General features: G+C 32.4%; 3 protein-coding genes across 3 annotated transcripts; 1 reads left to right on the plus strand and 2 right to left on the minus strand.

Annotated features, from left to right (window-relative positions):
* Window positions 1-4588: 4588 nt before the first annotated feature.
* LOC118058253 (ubiquitin carboxyl-terminal hydrolase 2) lies at window positions 4589-8730 on the plus strand. Its single transcript, XM_035070965.2, has 6 exons — window positions 4589-4688; window positions 4973-5028; window positions 5498-5544; window positions 7344-7390; window positions 7498-7600; window positions 7680-8730. Exons 2-6 carry the CDS (start codon window positions 4998-5000, stop codon window positions 8454-8456), a joined length of 1005 nt encoding a protein of 334 aa, XP_034926856.1. The 5' UTR covers window positions 4589-4688; window positions 4973-4997; the 3' UTR covers window positions 8457-8730.
* Window positions 8731-9715: 985 nt separating this feature from the next.
* On the minus strand, window positions 9716-10697 carry LOC118058280 (probable prolyl 4-hydroxylase 7). The gene is made up of 4 exons (XM_035070998.1): window positions 10617-10697; window positions 10467-10524; window positions 10186-10361; window positions 9716-9937 (listed from the first exon to the last, which is right to left on the minus strand). Exons 1-4 carry the CDS (start codon window positions 10695-10697, stop codon window positions 9716-9718), a joined length of 537 nt encoding a protein of 178 aa, XP_034926889.1.
* A 4320-nt stretch (window positions 10698-15017) lies between these two features.
* On the minus strand, window positions 15018-18138 carry LOC118058279 (serine/threonine-protein kinase D6PK). The gene is made up of 2 exons (XM_035070997.2): window positions 17179-18138; window positions 15018-16801 (listed from the first exon to the last, which is right to left on the minus strand). Exons 1-2 carry the CDS (start codon window positions 17829-17831, stop codon window positions 15928-15930), a joined length of 1527 nt encoding a protein of 508 aa, XP_034926888.1. The 5' UTR covers window positions 17832-18138; the 3' UTR covers window positions 15018-15927.
* Window positions 18139-19182: the final 1044 nt, after the last annotated feature.

A 19182-nucleotide genomic window follows, 5' to 3' on the forward strand; every position in this document is an offset into this window, starting at 1 on the left:
TTTTTTTTTTAAAATAGCTTTCTATAATAAATTTATAATTAATTTCTAAAAATCTGTTAATGAAAAAACATTCTAACAAAAAAGATTATATCATAAAATAAACAGAAACCTCATGGTCTATCTCAAATTTAATCCACCTATTTTTATTTTTATTTTTTTGCCTTTTCAATCTCAATTGTTTTGGAATTTTTTAAATTTATTTTATTTTTATTTTATTTTTTTCTCAGTTTCTTAAAGTAAGATAGGAGAGAGAAAGTTGATAAATTACAACAAAAAAAAAAAATCATTAATTCATCACATTCTGATGATTATAAGCTTAAAAATAGGTTTAAATGATTAATGCGTGCATGGAATAAATATAGAAAAGATTATAGCAAATATAATTTTTTATTTGAAAGGATGAAGGCTATATTCTTTTGGAGAGATCATTAGTTTAGTCAGGATAAGTTCATAGTGTTCAAAGAATTAACCAAATTTTGTGGTGCTTTCTATACTTCTCATTCATGTCTCGATTATATACATTGGGTGAGGGGTTGATTATTTATAGTCTTAGTACTTTGGTGCATGTTATTGTTATATTAAACTTAATTGCAAACCTGAATTTAGTTTTTTTGGAAAAAATTAATTTAATTGTGGATTTTTGAATCTATATATCTATGGGGTTCACATTATTCATCAAATTCTATACAACAATTGTATCCTAGATAGTATAATCCAAATGAAAAATGTCAATATCATGATGAAATCTTGGGTCATTCAATTGAAAATTGTAAAAATTTCAAATGTCAAGCCTAAAAGTTAGTAAATAAAAGGCATGTTAAATTTGTAAATGATAATGATAAATGTCATATCATCAACAAGCCAATTTAGCATAACAAGTAATTGGCTAGGACGATAGAAATAACACTTAATGAATATTGACAAGCCATAATATTTGTTAGAGGTTGATATGAAATAGAAAGAATATTGCATTGTCAATTCTTTTATTATTAAACTTTATTATTTTTATATTTTTATTGAGAAATATGATAACCTAGTTTTGTTTAAATATGTTTTTCATATGTTTTGGGATTAATCATGTCTTTTAATAAAATATGCATTTTTCTTTGTCTTATTATTGTTTTGAAATCAAGAAATGTTTTTATGAAAATAATATATTTCCTTTTCAGCCCTTCACCACTAAATCAACCTCTCACTCACAAACATCAGTCAAGTTTCTAGTCACCACCTCAGCAAGTAACCATATCACAATACCAGTTGACCAAAAGCAATAAAAGGTAGAAAAAGAATCGAGAAGGAGAAAAAGAGAAAAGAAAAAAAAAAATGAAACTTTAAAGGCCATAATTCACAACCATGAGTAGAGATGGACAAAACAGCTAGTACTAGAAGAAAGGAGAGGAAAAGGTGCATCTTATGAGCTCATCCAAGTGCCTCCATCCCTGTCTAGTATGTGTAAAAATGCACCACTAGTGACTACCACCATTGTGCATGTTAGACATGCGTTGCCATTTTCTCTCATTGTTATAGTAACTTCTAGTTGATTCCCACCACTTTAAAGTCAATTCCAAACCCTAAATAATTTTTTAGATATTTTTAAACATGATTATGAAGAAATTATTGGTTGTTTGTAATGATTTGTGATTGATTATGTGTTCTTGTGAAATATTTATAGTGTTATGAGCTCGTGTCAGTTGTGCGACAAATAAAGCTACCATGGTTTTGATTTTTTATGGTGTGATAAGGTTGGTGATTAATACCCTGCAATGGATATTGAAGGATGAGATAATTTTATTGAAAGATTGGTATTTGTATTTAGATGATGTTGTGCATTTGATTTTTTGTGCCAGTAATTTTATTCATTGATTTTTTAACATGCAGAATCGTTGATTTATAATTAGGTGCATAAATTCTATGTGAAGATATGCCATTTTTTTATTAAAAAAAAGAGAGAGAATTTGTGCTCATATAGTAATTTTCAACTAATAAAATAAATGGTAAGATTATTTTCATATTAGGTTCAAAACCCAATTTTCACCATCCATATGGTTCTAATGCCCATATTAAAATCCTAAACAGATAAAATTTTTCTTTTAAGGATTGACATCATGATTCTTCTATTTCTATGAAATCTTCTATTTTTAGGGATTAATGTAAAAAATTTCATTAAAATTCTTATTTCGATAAAATATTCTATTTTCAGAGATTAATGTATAAAAATTTTCATTAAAAATCCTATTTTGATGAAATCTCCATTTTTTTATAGTTTAATGTCAATTTTTTTTTTGAAAACATTTTCATTTTGACAAATCCATTTATTTTTATTTTCTCTTTTAATTTTAGAAGAGCCCTGTATTCATCACGATGTGACAGTTTTAAACCTATAAAATTAAAAAAAAAAGAAACATATCTTCTTATCCATCAAAATAATCTCTTAACATCACATCATCTCTATAATAGTTATTGACATTGGAAGTAACTAAAGATAACGCACAAACATTTTAATAATATCATTAGGAAGAAACCATATGATATTGATGACTTTCTAAGCTTGATGAGTTCTTGACGAGTAATTGCATAAAACATATTAAATGTGTGTGTTTATAATGTGGTTGAAAATGCTTTTATTTGTGCTTTTTTTAACTACTTTTTTATTTTTATCATTTTAACATGATCATATTAAAATATCTAACATCCTCAAAAAACATCAATTTAATGTTTTTTAGATAAAAAAAAATATTTAAAAAGTATCTTGAAAAGTACCTAAACCACAATATAATACCAAACAGTGGCTAATAATATACTTTTTTTTTAACGCCATAAATAATATACTTAATGTGGCCGGAGAAGAGTTTCAATTACCAAGAACAAAAATGAAGAATAACAGTTTTAATATACACAAAAATACTTGACATTTGCATTAATGATTTGTATTTATAAATAATTGGTATTGTATAATTATCTAGTATAAATGTATATATGGATAATTGTACAATCAAATAATGCGATGAAAAGTATAGGTAGCGTTTGATATTGTGATAGTGGTTGCTTTTTAAAGTTTTGTTTTGCTTGGAAATGTATCAAAATAATATATATATTTTTTATTTTTTAAAATTTATTTTGACATCAATACATTAAAATAATCCAAAAAATAAAAAAATAATTTTCATCAATTTTTTTTTTAAATTTTGCCAAACATCATGTGGGCCACGTTCTCAAACATTACCTTAATGCATAGTTATCAGACTTTACTCGGGAGTTGACCCGGTAAAGGAGCTAGGTCCCGGGTTATACGGATTAACCCGAATCAACTCGAAAAAATTAAAAAAATTAAGATTTTAATATTTCATATGAAAAAATTAAGAAACAATACATGTGAATATATGCTATATGTGTTATAAATAATGAAGTTTAAGAGATTATTTCAAAAGGTTTTCTATCCCATATTGAAAATATACTATGTTAGTATGTTATCCTTTTAAGTTGAAGTATTTAAATAAAAAATATTTTTTATTCCATATTGAAAAAAAATAACTTTTTTCTTGTGAACATATAGTATATATATTAAAGGACTTCAAATTCCACATTGAAAAAATAATTTTTTTCTTATGAACATAGAGTATATATATTAAAAGACTTCAGATTCCACATTGAAAAAATAAAATATTCTTCTAGTATTTATATAGTGAACTTTGAAAAGAGTTAATAGCAAACTAAAAAAATATATGAAAAGGGATCACTAATTATGAGAAAAAACACTTAAAAAAAAAAGGGTCACAGGTCTTGTTAGGCAAGAATACAGGAGCATTGAAAAAATTCTTATAATATTTATATAATAAACTTTGAAAAAGCTTCAACTAGATTTTGTCGAGTTGCACGGGTCACAAGTCAACCCAGCGAGTCAACCAGATTTGCCAGGTTTTTGCTCATTCAAGTTTTTTACCTTACCCGAATTGGTCCAGTCATCAGATTGACTTGCCAGGTTAGTTCAAGTTTAATAACAATGCCTTAATATACTTGAGTTCACATACAAAGTTCTAAGTTTGAATATTAATCTTAACAAATATACAAATATTGGAAATTAATGAAAGAAAAATTTTTTAAGTAGCATTTGTGTATTTTATAAGATATTGCTCCCATGATGTCAAAATATCTTGTTCAAAATCTATTTGTTTTTAATTTTATAACAATTAAAATAAATATTCATAAGAATTCAATGCTTTAAATTATGAAGTAAAAAATATATTTTAGTCTATTTTTTTCTTCTTATTCCTGTATCTTTTTGATATAAACTTTTTTTTTTTAAATTTATTAGAAGCATGGTTTTTAAAATAAAACTCACCTTGATCTAAAAAGCAAGCAAAATTACAATAAAAAACAAAAAAACCATGTCTTAACAAGATTGTAATTAATTTGATAAAATTATATAAAAATTTTATAATAAAAAATAATAAAATAAATATCTTATTCTTCTCCGTTATTTTAATTATATTGATAATAATTATATTTTTTTTTCATATTCAATATTCAATATTCAATTATTTAGTTTAATGAAACTATGGACACTAATTAAAAGTTTTTTTATTTAATAATATTATATTAAGTAAATATAAATAGAAGCAAACCTTTCACTGAGAAATAGAGTGAAACTGAAAGAGCAGGAAGCATCCGTGTCACTGCGATCTCCACTGGTAACCCTAAAACTCTATTACTTGCTAAAATATCGAGAGCTAATTTCTTCTTCGTCATCTCTTCCTCTTAGTAATCTGAGAAATTAGTAGCTACAGCTTTTGATTTTACAAAGAGATAGAATTATCCCTGGTTAGGCGAGAAAGAGGGAGCAATAGCAGTTAGGGTTAGGGTTTGTTGTTTCTAGAAATATAAAACTTGATTAATTCAATACTCAATAGAGAATCAATTTCGCTTTCAAATTAAATTGTGATTATAAAGAACTCCATTTTCTGTTTGGTTGCAGTTATTATTACTGCGGCTAATTTATCATGTCTTGGTGCACTATTGAGTCTGACCCAGGTAATAAATTTGATTGCTTTCTACTTACTAATCTCATCATCATCATCATCATCATCATCGTCATCTTGCTAGGGTTTTGTGATAGTATTTTGGGTTTATTTAAAATCTTTGCATCAAGTGGTTGCTTGAACCTTTGGATTAGTCTTTCGAAATACGTTAGAGGAGTTGCTTCTGTGTCAGTTTGAGGGTTTTCTCTATTCTGGTATATTTTTCATAGATTTCTGTTGCTCACGAACTAATAAAAAGAATTAAAAATGTATTAATTTTCTGCCTTCAGATTTACATATTGCCTGAACAACAATTCTTGCTGCCTTTTGCAATTTAGTTAACTATATGGTTGGCAATTTTAGCTCGTGGATTGTTAATTGTCAAGGAAGGAGTAGTTTGCAGTTCCCACACATGAATATACACTGTATCTGTACTTTTTAAATGGAAACCTCGTTGCTAAGATTCTTGGTTTGTAATCCAGGTGTGTTCACTGAACTTATACAACAGATGCAAGTGAAAGGTGTACAGGTAACCTATTAAATTTCTTATGCCATTTTTTCATTGCTTTTCTTCTTATGTGAAGTTTGTCTCCATGCTCGTGCCATCCAGTATTTTTAATTCTCTGGACATGCATGTGCTATGCTCCTTCAAATTTTTAGATGTAGTTCAGACTTCAGGGAAGCTATCTATAGTTTTTACTCTACTTTTTAGTACTTGTATCTTCTTTGTCTCTCATTTTTAAGGCATTCAGTTAAAAAAAATGAATGGGAAAGTCAACAGGAAAAAATGGAATTGGAATCAGATGCTAATGCTTAGGGAATGGTTTTTCTTTTCTTTTCTTTGTTTTTTTTTTTTTTTTTTCCTGTCTTGGTTAAAGTATGAGACATTATTGCAATGAGATAACATTGCTAATTTATTATCAATGCTAATAAAAAACCATATATTACCTTTTCATATGACCCTCACTACCACCACTGCCATCTATTGTAGCTACCACTGCCATAACAACCACTTTAGCTATCACTAAAACAACCACCCACCACTAAAACACCATCATCATTTGGTTTTTTATTTCCCCATGGGGGTTCTCTTAAAAATACTTTTTTCTAAATTGTTTACCAAAATAAGGCACTTCCCACCACACAATCATAGGATATCATGCTATGCAAGTGTCTCAATTATCCAGCTCTTCTAATCAGCATGCATCTATTGATTACTTAAAAAGGAAAGCATTTTGAAAGACAAGGTTCTGCTTTAATTTGACTAGAGGTAGCAATTCAAAGATAAGGGGATAGAGAATCTTTTCACGGGGTTCCTGATGTAGCTGAAGAAGGATTAGTTGGAGCAGACAAGCAACGTAAATTATTCCCTGTGCACATTCAATGATGAGTTGTATTGGCAAGCTAATTTGTGTATGATTTTCTTTTAAAATTCTGCCATTAAGTAATCTTATTTTCTCTTGAGAATTGTGCTATTATGGTTTTAAAAATCAATGATGGAACAACTTTTTTCATGTCCAGTGCTTAATCCATATTAGCTCTTATTTTTGTGCATATAGCTTTGGATTTTTCCTTTTGATATATGCTTATGTGGCATTAAATTAGTAACTTCATTAGTTTGGTGCTTATGCAGAAGATTGTGGGAAATGAGTTCAAGTACCTTGTTTAGGGAAATAAGTTTTAAATGCACACCTATTAAAAAAAAAGAAGCTCTGCTTTTATTACCATCTCTATTACTACTAAGACTACTGCAACGATCATTATTAGCATCACTACCACCAGGACTCATCACCATCACCACTACAACCACCACCTCAACCACACCCATGACTGCCAAGAAGCACCAGTAAAAGGTCTTGGTGCTAAGTCATAAGTTTACAGTTTCTGTGGAGCACTATAAAGTTCACAGCTTTTTTTTCCTTGGTATTGGCATTTCAAGGTTCCATTCTGTTTCCTAACTGTTATACCCAATCCAATGTTATGAATTTAATGTCATTCTGGTTTTGTGTTACCCATTTTGGTTTCTTTTCATTCCTGATACCTATTTCGTTGAGTTAACTGAATGGCACAACAGATACTCTACATTCATTGTTGCTAATTTAAATGATTAATTCTGGCTGTTACCAAGATATCCTATTTTCGGTTACCAAATGGGACCTTCTTAAGGGAATAGAAGTAGCTAAGAAACAGGAACCAAAAGTACTACATGTTTCTATTACTCAAGGCATAATCGCTCTACTTGCTGGTTCAGAGTCCATGAATTGTTCAATGGGTCCATCACATAACCTCCATTCATCCAGATATGATATCTTGATGTGTCTTAAACAGGTTGAAGAATTGTATTCATTGGACCTTGATTCGCTTGACAGCCTGAGGTTAGTTTCTCATACCGTTGGCATAAATGATTTTAGCTTGCATGCTCGGTTGCTGTTTTGTTTATGTTATTAACACCTGTGACTTTTTTTTTCCCACTCTTTGCCAGACCTGTATATGGTTTGATTTTTCTTTTCAAATGGCGCCCAGAAGAAAAGGATGAGCGTGTTGTAATTACAGATCCAAATCCCAACCTCTTTTTTGCCCGTCAGGTATTTTTAGATGAGATCCACAATCAATGGAGGATTGTGAGCTCTAATTTATTTTCTTAAGGTTTTCCCCCTCTTGTAGGTTATCAACAATGCTTGTGCAAGTCAAGCAATTTTGTCTATCCTCATGAACTGTCCAGATATCGACATTGGTCCAGAATTGTCCAAGTTAAAAGAATTCACCAAGAATTTTCCACCTGAGCTCAAAGGTTTGGCTATTAATAACTGTGAAGCTATACGTGTAGCTCATAACAGTTTTGCAAGACCTGAGCCTTTTATTCCTGAGGAGCAGAAGGCTGCCAGCCAAGAAGATGATGTGTACCATTTTATAAGTTACCTGCCTGTTGATGGAGTGTTGTATGAACTTGATGGATTGAAAGAGGGACCCATCAGCCTTGGTCAGTGCACTGGAGGGCATGGTGATCTGGATTGGCTGCGTATGGTGCAACCAGTGATCCAGGAACGCATTGAAAGGCATTCCAATAGTGAGATAAGATTTAATCTCTTGGCAATAATCAAAAACAGGAAAGAAATGTACACTGCTGAACTCAAGGACCTCCAAAAGAAGAGGGAGCGAATTTTGCAGCAGCTTGCTGCCTTCCAGGCAGAAAGACTGGTCGACAATAGCAACTATGAAGCTCTGAACAAATCCCTCTCTGAAGTGAATGGTGGGATTGAGAGTGCTACAGAAAAGATTTTGATGGAGGAGGACAAATTCAAGAAGTGGAGAACAGAAAATATCCGCAGGAAGCACAATTATATTCCTTTTTTGTTCAACTTCCTCAAGATTCTTGCTGAAAAGAAGCAGCTGAAGCCCCTTATTGAGAAGGCGAAGCAAAAAGCCGGCTCCTCCAAGTAAAAGGTTTTTTTCCCCTATCCTTTCTTGTTAGGCGGACACTTGTTCTTGTCTGGGATCATGTTGCTAGTATATTTAAACCTTTTCCCCATGGCTATTCTGATCTCTCTTCCGCCCGTGTGAAGCTGGTTTGCAATGTTTTCAGGTAAATGAACGTTGACCCTCGTAGTTTTAGCTTCATTGACAAGTAACATGATATCAAATTACTGTTCAGTCTAAAGTCACTTGGGATTGTTTATTTATTTTCTGATAGGTGGATTGTTTAGTCTTTTTCACATACCATTAGCAACTTCTATTCTCTCCCCGACGGCATGGAACCTTTTTCAGAACTAAATTTTCTCTACCAAAAATGAATCCAAAGACAAATCTGCGTCAATGGTTGCAGCAACTTTGCTGCACCTGGCTCAGTCCGTTTGAAATTAAGGAGGGGGTGCGTGAGAGTCACAGTAGTGGTTGTTTTTTAAAGTGTTTTTGAGTCGTTTTTTAAAGTGGTTTTTAGTTGAAAATGTTTCAAATATTTTTTTAAATATTTTTAACATCAATAAATTAAAATAATAAAAAAAATAAATTAATTTGAAGTAAAAATAATATAAAAAAATGAATCCAAAGATAAATCTATTTCAATGATTGCAGCAACCTTGCTGCACCTGCCCGTTTGAAATTAAAAAGGGGTTTGAAATTAAGAAGGGGTGTGTGAGAGTGGTAGTAATTATTTTTTTAAAAAAATGTATAAAAAAATATTTTTTTTATTTTTTTAAAAAATATTTTTGAATTTAATGAATTAAAATAATTTAAAATAAAATAAATTTAAAGTAAAGAAAAAAAAATAAAATTTGTAAAACTTTTTTCAGAATTTTTTTAAAAAATTTAAAAACAAATTCAAAGTTGATTGCGGTTTAATTTTTCACTAAGCAAAGAGCTCAGTGAATGAAAGAGGTCATGATTCTATTTGCATTGATCGACACGTGAGGTTTAAGTAAATAATTAATGTCATATATATAAAATTATTTAAAATTATTTTTAATATCAGTATATTAAAATAATTTTAGAATTGGTATAAGTATATTAAAATAATTTTAAAATAAAAAAATTAATTTAAAATAAAAATATATAATTTTTTTTTAAATTTTTTTTAAAATACAAAAACAAATAAAACTAGAGATGTCGGCTGTTTAGTTTTCACTTCAGCGAAGCAACATATTTCTCAATGAATGGAAGAGGTCATGATTCTATATAATAAATAGGGTTCTTTTTCACACTCATCAGTACAATTTCCCCATTTTTGTTCGCTTCACGGGTTCGCTGAAGGACCTGACATGGATCCACTTGGTCGCAGACCACTTCTCCCCCTCAATAACAGGGCAGCTCGCGTGCAAGCTAGCAGGGTCAGGAGTCGCGTCAGGATGGAGACTGAAGAACAGCAAGGCATCGCCCTTGTTGGGTTTCACTGCAAGTAGAGCGAGCGCATATAAGGCAAGCTTTTCCTACATATTCAATGAAGATCAATCATATATTAATTAACACCTGCATAACCCTTTTTAGCACAATCAGACCAGCTATCATCCTTTGCTTTAGACCCTTTTGCCTGCACAACACATGAATTCATCGCTGAGAATATGATATATAATATGTTGCCCTGAGACCCCCCAAATTAATTAAAATAGAAGAAAAACAAACAAACAAATAAAGCAGTCGGTTGTAGCAGCCGTCGTTTTATTTTATATAGACATACCTCTGAAGCGGGAAATACGGTTTCTCCCCCCTTCTTAACATCAGACAAGTACATAAGTACGGTGGCGGCCCGATGGCCACCCTCTTCTTGATTGGCCTTGTCCACGAAATAATCAATATGTGCTTCGTATTTCTGGCCATGCTCGTAGCGTAGTATCTGAATCGGCTCCCCATTTTCTATTATTTAAACAAATGTTTTACTATGTTATTTATATATGGGTGTGTCTGGTTTTGTATTTTCTATTTATAAAAGATTAGTAAAAACTAGTTCTGTATACGTACCTTCTGGGAGGAAAGTCCAGGCAGCAATCCTGGCCTCAATAGCATTAACAATTTCATCCTGAAGAGTTGAAAACATAATCCACACAGTTGAAGGTCTGAAACTAAGATCAATGGATGATACATAGCCAGAGCAGCAGTTTACGTTCTCACCTCAGTTTTGAAAATAAGCATGCCGCTACTGGTTCTCTCCTGGCTTTCCATGCTCTCTCCAGTTTCATCATTAGCCACCATTGATTTCACAAGCTTACCCTTAGCCTATATATATATATATATATATATATATAAAGAAAGGGCAGGCCAGACGATTATAAGTAACCTACACATGTTTAAAATCATAATACTATTTCTCCAAATGAAATCAATTCGATGCTAACAAACCAGATGAATAAGATGATCACACTCCTTGTCTGATAAGAATCCCTTGTAAACGAAGGCCCTTTATCAGGTTTCAAACGCAAAACAGTTAAGCACATAACCTCCTTCTATATATATGCAGTGGAAAAGAAGAAAAATGTACCTGGGTTGCCAAGAGAGTTGAGCTGCCCGAGTCGGATCAAAGGCCTTTGTAAATGCACCTGTTTTCGATCTAATTATCACCGAAAATCAGTCAACAAATAGCCACCATACATGCAGTTAGTTCTATTCCATATGAAAGCAAGATTCATCAATACATACGTTTCCACAGAAGCATAAGAAAGAGGAGGGAAGACGAGCAGCGGTAGCAAGCAAAGAGAAACCATGAGAAAATAAGGGCACTTCATTGATTTCTCTCCTCCCTTTTGTTTATACTTGTGGAGACGGAAAGGAAAACTTAGACCTGAAAGATCAATTGGATTTTCTCTGTTCATACTTCAAAGGCCTCGTGAAAGATTTTGTGGGGCATCTAGCAAAACATTTATCTTCCTTCTTGCTTACAATGTATTCATTGTACCCAGGGGTTTTGGAAGGTTTGGATTTGGTAGTCGTACAAATAATTAATTAGGGTCTGAATATTTTGGCTTTTTTTGGAAGCAAATCATTAACAATTAATCAGATAACATGGTGGGAGGTACCATTCGCAGATTCTATGCATGCAAGCCCGAATATATATATATATATATATATATATATATTAATGAAACTCCATCATCATCATCGTTCATATAGTTTTACCTTATTTAAAATTAAAAACAAATTGTTTACACCTAAAACAATATTTTTCCTAAAGATATGCCCAAATTTTCTTGGGAATTAGGATAATTGCTGCTCATCAACTACCTGATGTGCCTTGTATACTCTTATGGCTACCGATCCCAGCAAGGGTTAGCCCTGCAAAATGGCATGCCCAGTACTGCAGAATCCCAGTTCTCTATGAAACCACTAAATGTTGCATTGTTCTCTCAAAGACAGTAAAGCTTGCAAGATGCATCATTACATCGTTGAAGGAGCAAAGTCGGGTATCACGACTTGTTTTTGCACATGGAATCCGAAAAGTATCCGAGTTCAAGGATTATTTCATATGTATTGCACAAGAAGTTTTGAATGAAATACTAAGTTTTAGTTTTTTAATTTTTGAAAAATTATAATATTAGTTTTACAAAAAAGATATGTAATTTAATATTGTAATGACTTTTTTAGTCATTAAAATAAATATAATGAAAAAACTATAAATATAAATATTTTTTTGATAATTGTTTAGCGTTTGAGGTTGATTATGTAAATTGTTATTTAACATATAAACTCTAGAATGTAAAATGTAATTTTTTAAAATTAAAGTGAAAACACAATTAAACTAAAATAAATTTTTTATAATTTTTTATTTTATTTTAAAAAGAATATTTTATACTTTTATGTGACATAGATTCCAAGACATTCCTTATATGCCATCACTTATTATTATTTTTTTAAGTGTATTGCTAAAAGTTAAAAAAATAATACACGAAAATGATTGAGAATAAATATACTAGCCTTCTCAAACTCAAACTTAACCGGATAATACTATAAAAATCAAAATGCATATCTTTCTCATTTAGCATAATATTTTTTTCATTCTCATTAAATTTTAGTGGTTGATTCTAATCCACAAAAAAACTAGAATAATAAAAAATTTCATTTTCAACATTATTTTCTTGTTGTTGAAATTTATTTTGTAGATCCCTATCAAAAGGCTACACCTTTGCTTACACCTTTGAAATGAGTCTTTAAAATTGATCATGGATTTGTGATCACTCTCTTTATTATTCTTTAGTTTTGTTTTATTCATCTTCATTAATCAATGAGATAATTCTTCAACTTGGTATTCAAGTTTACCACCGACAATTGATGGACTGATTATGTAATTTACTTCTACATATCTTTTACAATTAGTTCCTAAATGTCTCTTCCTTGAAGAGAAACCTCCTTATTCTCTAATACACGATCACATTCTGTTTTTTGATATCTTCGAGCCATGGTTATTTCCAGCATATAACATTAACCACTAGGAATTGTTAAACTTTGATATAAACTAATGCAAATTGAAACAACATAAAAAATATAGCAAGCACAAGCAATACATAATTATACCAAATAGGGTTACCACATAAAAAATCTAATTCAATTTTTTATTATAGAATATTTCACTTTAAATAGTCTATTGAAATTTAAGCTTAATAGCCTTATTTATGCTAGTTTTAGGTCTACCTTAAAGAGGAAAAAAATCCTAATAAATAATTATATAGTTATTACATGAATTCTAAACTAAATAAGAAAAACTAAAAATCACTAAAAATAAATACATTTTCTTAAAACCTTATGCATCACTTTAATAAAAAAATGTTTTTTTTTAAATACTATTTTTGAATTCTTCTTAATAAGAAAACTCTTAAATTTTAAATAATGATAAATGAATAAATAACAAAAGATAAAGAAAATTAACATGGTTGGCCATGTAGGGCTTTTCTTTGGGTGAATGTGAAGAAGAAAAAGGCTCTTTATAAACAAAAACAATACATATTCGATTAGCATCAATATGCTATCTAATCTTAAAAGAAGGAGACTCTCAAAGTTAAGAGAAGATCCAAGTTACGCCATTAAATCCATACAATGATTGCCCTCTTAAGAGTATTCTAGAATTTAATGTGAAAATTGGTGTATAGAGAAAATATCATTAAATAAAAGACTCTAGCTACTTAATATGAAGATTAAGAGTTTTAAGTTCCTAGTTAATAAATTCATCATTGCAAGACTTCTAAATAATCTAACAAGAATAAAAAAATCTCTAAAGATCACCATGATCAAGGTTTCTACATGTTAGTAGCTGAGTCCATAGGTCACTAAAGAAAAAGCATCTCAGGATTCACAGAAGAAGAATGCTATTCTAAAAGACAACAACTTTCTTACAATCCTATAATACAAACAGCACTAGTTTTTTAGATTACAAGCACAAAAAAAAAGACATATCATATTCACATTGAACTTCATCTCGAATCTATTCCATACCACAAGCTAAAGAAACATTCTATGCTTTTTAGCAATTGGAAGCTTCTATATGCAAGACCATAATTCTTGAGCATCATTCGGGTTCATAACTCTAATATGTTGAAACCTTAACCTCACCTTATAAAACCCATTTCAGAAGGACCCTAACAGAGATGCATCGTGGGGCATGGGGCATTTGGCAGAGATATGGTGCATGAGTGACGAAGGTGATGAACAATTTTCTTTGAAACGATGCCATTTTAGGATGGAAATGGCCATTTACAGTTTGATTAGTGAAGTTTTGAAATTTTGTAGTCAAGTCCCTTATTCAGGAAATTTTTATTTTATTTTTAATTTTGCCTCTGGATAAATTGCAATTGGACTCCTGTATTTTGATGTCACTTATAAAATGGTTCTTGGACTTTAATTTCTTGTATTTTTTACTTGAATCAGCCTCGAACTTTGGTATTTCTTCAATTAAGCCCCTAATTTCATTAATTAAACTAATTTCAAGTTCAATTAAATCCCTAAACTTATCAATTCTTTTAATTTCTAACAAAATTGACTTTCAAATTTATAGTTCCATCCTTATTAGTCCTTAAACTTTCAATTTGTGTTGTCTTAATCCAATTCTCAAATTATTTTTTATTTATTCATTTTTTATTTATTATTTTTTTAAATTCAAAAATTAGGTTATGATATTCATAAATAAGGAAAGTCACGGCTTTTTTGCATCTTTTAGGAGCCTTCGGCAAGGTGACCTTTTATCCCCTTATTTTTTTTTTTGGTTTTTGGCCATGAAGGGTTTATGAAGCATATTAGAGAGGCTTAACAAAACTCAAGGTTTTGATACCACTAGCGGTGTCAATGAACTTTTGGGTGAGAGATTGGTATTTAAGAAGAGCTATCCTCATTGTAACTTCTGGTAGCCCCGTACACATAAAATCTCTTTGAAATTCTACCCCTCTGTAAATTATCTTTTCCTTTTAAATTATAAATTATGGAAAATCAGACATCATACACTACCTTATACTATATGGATTATTCCATGCGATTCAAACTTTAGTATTGTTGATTCGAGAATCAAAAGATCGATGCACTTTAGACCTGTAATAATAGAAGTAGCAGAAAGACCAAACGAATTAATAATAACAGAAACATGGATATGGCTCAAGACATTTTATCTTACATTTGATCAATTTGTCTCGATGTTGTTTTCTATCACAGAGATTGCGGTGGAGGCATCATAATGCAGGAGAAACTTGCAAGCACAAAGTTGTCAGACTCATTTGTTTTTCTTTGTCAGGCATCATTCTACCACCAAAAGCCTCAATTTGATGATCAGTTGCCATAAAAGAAGGCTATGATTAAAGTGAGAATATACTTTGTAAAGGAAAAGACTGTTCACTGCAAAAGAATAAAGCACTCTTTTTATGTATTTTTTTTTGTTTCTTTCCCCAACTCTTTTCCATATATTTTAAAAAGAAAAGCAAGAACTTCATCGGGAAGTGCCCCGGCTTGATAACAATTCAAGGAAGCAGAAACTCAGACAGTTAAAAAAGCAAATAAAAGGAATCAAAGATCAATAAGATGCGGACACCTCATGATCTCATTGCTACAAGTGTCCACAGCTTTTCTACTAGCAGTCCAATTCAATCTCTTTCACAAAAGCTCTCCCTGCAGCTAAAGTGAGAGTAACTGGGTCAATTCAGCTATGTATGCTATAAAGTGCGGGTTATGAAAAGGCTCATTGCCCACCATTGGAGGCCCCCTCTCGAGAAATCGCCTAGCTGAAGCTCACACAGCTGGATGGGAATGAAACTATCCAAGGAAAGTGTCAACTTTAATGAGGGTTCTAAGACAGAAATTTGAATAACGAGCCCCAAATGCTGCTCGCTCAGCACTTGTAAGAACCAGAACAAATAATCTGATAACAAGGGTTTGATGCCAAGGAGATGAGATTCCATTGAGAAGATGAACACACAAAAATAACGTAAGCTCGCCACTTAAAGAACAAAACTCATTAGAAGAATTCAAAATCTAAAAAGGGACCTGATGATCTGTCTGAATCTGTAGCTCTGTTATCAATGGGAGCCAAGGATGACTTGAATGCGAGATTCAAGGATAAAAGGTCAACTGGTTTTGGAATTTCTGGAGGGTGAGTGCTGCGAATGAGAGCCCAGTTAACAGTCTCAAAGAAAGGATGCTGCTTGATCTCTGTAGCACCTCTTTTGAACCCTAATCTCTTTTGCGGGTCCTTCATGAGCAGACCACGGATTAAATCTTTTGCCGCAAAACTGACAGAAGATCCTTCAGGAAATTTTAGGGGCTGACCTACCACATTAAACAATGTCTCTCGATTTCCATTGCCTTTAAAAGGGGTCCTACCAAGTATCAATTCATACAAGAAGATACCGAACGTCCACCAATCAACAGCACTTCCATGGCCGTCCCCTCTTATTATCTCCGGTGCTAAATACTCATGGGTACCGACAAATGACATGGAACGGGCGGTGGTTGGTTCTGCAACAAGTACAGGAAGTGAATTTGAATTTGCCAGGTTTGGCTTTTCATTTTTAGCTTTTGCTGTCTTGGGGTTGAAGAAACGAGGTTTCAGGCAAGATGGTTGCAGGCAAGAAGGCTCTACACAAACGGGCAACTTGCAGGCAGGATCAATACATGATGGCTCAATACAGTATGAAGAAATCTTAGAAGACGACACCGTACTAGATTGAACAAGAGTAGGACTCACGCAGCATCTTAATGACAGATCAAAGTCCGAAAGCATAATATGGCCATCCTCCCTCACCAACACATTTTCAGGCTTCAAATCTCTATATACAACGCCCATCATGTGCAAGTACTCTAAAGCAAGAAGCACTTCCGAAGCATAAAACCTGTATACAAACAAATAATTATTGGAGAACAATCCTAAATTTGTTCATCATGCATAAAATAAAATTCCGAGGCTATCCTTAAGCGAAAGAACAATGCCGTCGGTTATGATCATGTACACGAGTTGAACTAATTTCTGAAAATTCATTCCCAAGCCTTTACTCAATCTCGGTGTTCATAGCATTAGCAAAAACCTTAATTGTGATCAATCTTTCATAAACATGCGACAAAATGCATATCTGCTGAAGATAACTAGCCTTTCTGACACTTCCCCTAGTTATTTTAGCAGTATTACATTAATGACAAAGTAATTAAACCAGATTGAGAGCGAAACAAAGAAGAATCACAAACCAAAAGATATTAACAAGCACACACTAACCTTGCTGCCTGCTCGCTAAAATGCTTTCCAGGTTGTCGCTGTCTTAGTATATGAAGATCCCCACCACTGCAAAACTCCATTAACAAACAAGAAAACTTATCGGTCTCGAAATGCGAATAAAGGGTTGGTAAAAATGGATGATCCAACAAACCTAAAATCTCTCTCTCAGTTCGAGCTCTCAACAACTTCTTCCTCCCAGCCAACATTCCTTTATCCATTACCTTCATTGCAAACAAGCAACCCATCCCTCTCAACTCAGCCAAATATACGCTGCCTATATCCCCGACACCAAGTTTCTTCAATAACCTAAAATGACCCAAACCCATCCCCAAATCCCCATCTTTACCCTTTACACACTGTACAGCATCCCATCTAAAGTCATTTCCCTTATGGGGTTTCGAGGGGTAGGAGCTCCTGAAGCTAGCCTCATTTGGGTCAAAAATCAAACTAGCCTTTTCACTCTCTTTAGATTCACTAGCAGCAGTACCATTGCTCACATTGCTGCTATTACCAACACTATTATCAGAGACGGAACTACACAAGCCGATACTAACAGTGCTGTTAGTGAAACTAAGATCCTGAAAGCTGCTAGTAATCACAGACTCAGCCTCAGCATCGAACGCTCCCATCTTTTGTGTTGTATGTTTGTCCATGATTTGAGGGAATGTGATAGCAAGAAGAGGAAAGAAAGGGGCTTGGACTGATGATTAAAAATGGATGGTCAGTCAAATTGGTGTTGGGGAGTGACCGAGGTGGTCAAAGGGAGCGAGCGAGAGCGAGAGAGGGAGACGCGGGCTCAACTTAAAACACAGATAGATAGTTAAAACAGCAGCGTTCAAATTTGAATTGTAGCAATGAGAGACCCAATGTTTCTCGCTTCTATCACACACTGCTTGTTTTTGTCTCCAAGCTGTAACATGTCTTGATTGCTGTAACTCTCAGAGAGAGAGAGAGAGAGAGAGAGAGAGAGTACCGTTACTTTCAGATTTTCTATAAACTAAAACAGTACTAATTAAACAGACACACACACTCTCTTATTTTATTTTTTTCCCTTTTTATTAATAAACTCTTTTAAGCCAATACCGTTACATTGATTATGGCACCACTATGAGAGTGTTTGTTTTTGCTGGAATTGTTGTGGTTGCGATTGGAAAAAAGTGATTTTTTAAAAAAGTGCTTTTTCTGTGGTTTGTGTATATAATTTGAGTGTTTGGTTAAAGTTGTGGTTTGACTTTATTGTGGTTAAAAAGATGTTTGGTTAAATTGTGGTTGCGGTTGCTTTTGGAACTAAAATGACTAAAAAGGACATAAATAAAATAAGTTTTTTTGTTAAGAGGAAATAAAATATTGTTTGCACATAAATACCGGCTAAATAATCAAAGTTTGATTTGTTATTACAATTACATATTATTGCCCCATCAAACAATTTGCAATGCCATCACGAATATCATCCATACCCGACGCCCTCTAGTGTGAACTCGTTTGTGATTGTGGAACGACATCGAGAAAAATATATTGAGGAACGAAATCAGGGTGGTTATCAAAGTTGTTGAATGCAACATCTTGGCTCGACTTCCGTCGAATATAGTTGTGCAGCGCCATTGATGCGACAACAATTTTAACCTGTGATTCGTAAGGAAACTCAGGCATGGTTTGCAAGATTCGCCATCTTTTCTTCCAAACTCCAAATGTACGTTCGATCACACATCGTAATGATGAATGGACTCGGTTAAATAGTTCCTCTCGACTTCGGGGTTGTCCTCGTCGACGAAATTCTGGAAGATGATATCTTTCCCCTCTATATGGACCCAAGTAACCGTACTCATTCGGATATCCCGAATCAACAAGATAATACTTCCCTGCATAGATGTCAGAATTTTTTCCCACTTACAAAAAAACTTCATAAAAAAAAAAATTAGAACAACAGAACAAACATATATTTTTAAAGAAAATCTACCTTCTGGTGGCCTCGGAAATTGTATGTTTGTATTTCCAATCGCCTCA

This window comes from Populus alba, chromosome 17, assembly GCF_005239225.2.
Source record: "Populus alba chromosome 17, ASM523922v2, whole genome shotgun sequence".
Lineage (NCBI taxonomy): Eukaryota > Viridiplantae > Streptophyta > Magnoliopsida > Malpighiales > Salicaceae > Populus > Populus alba.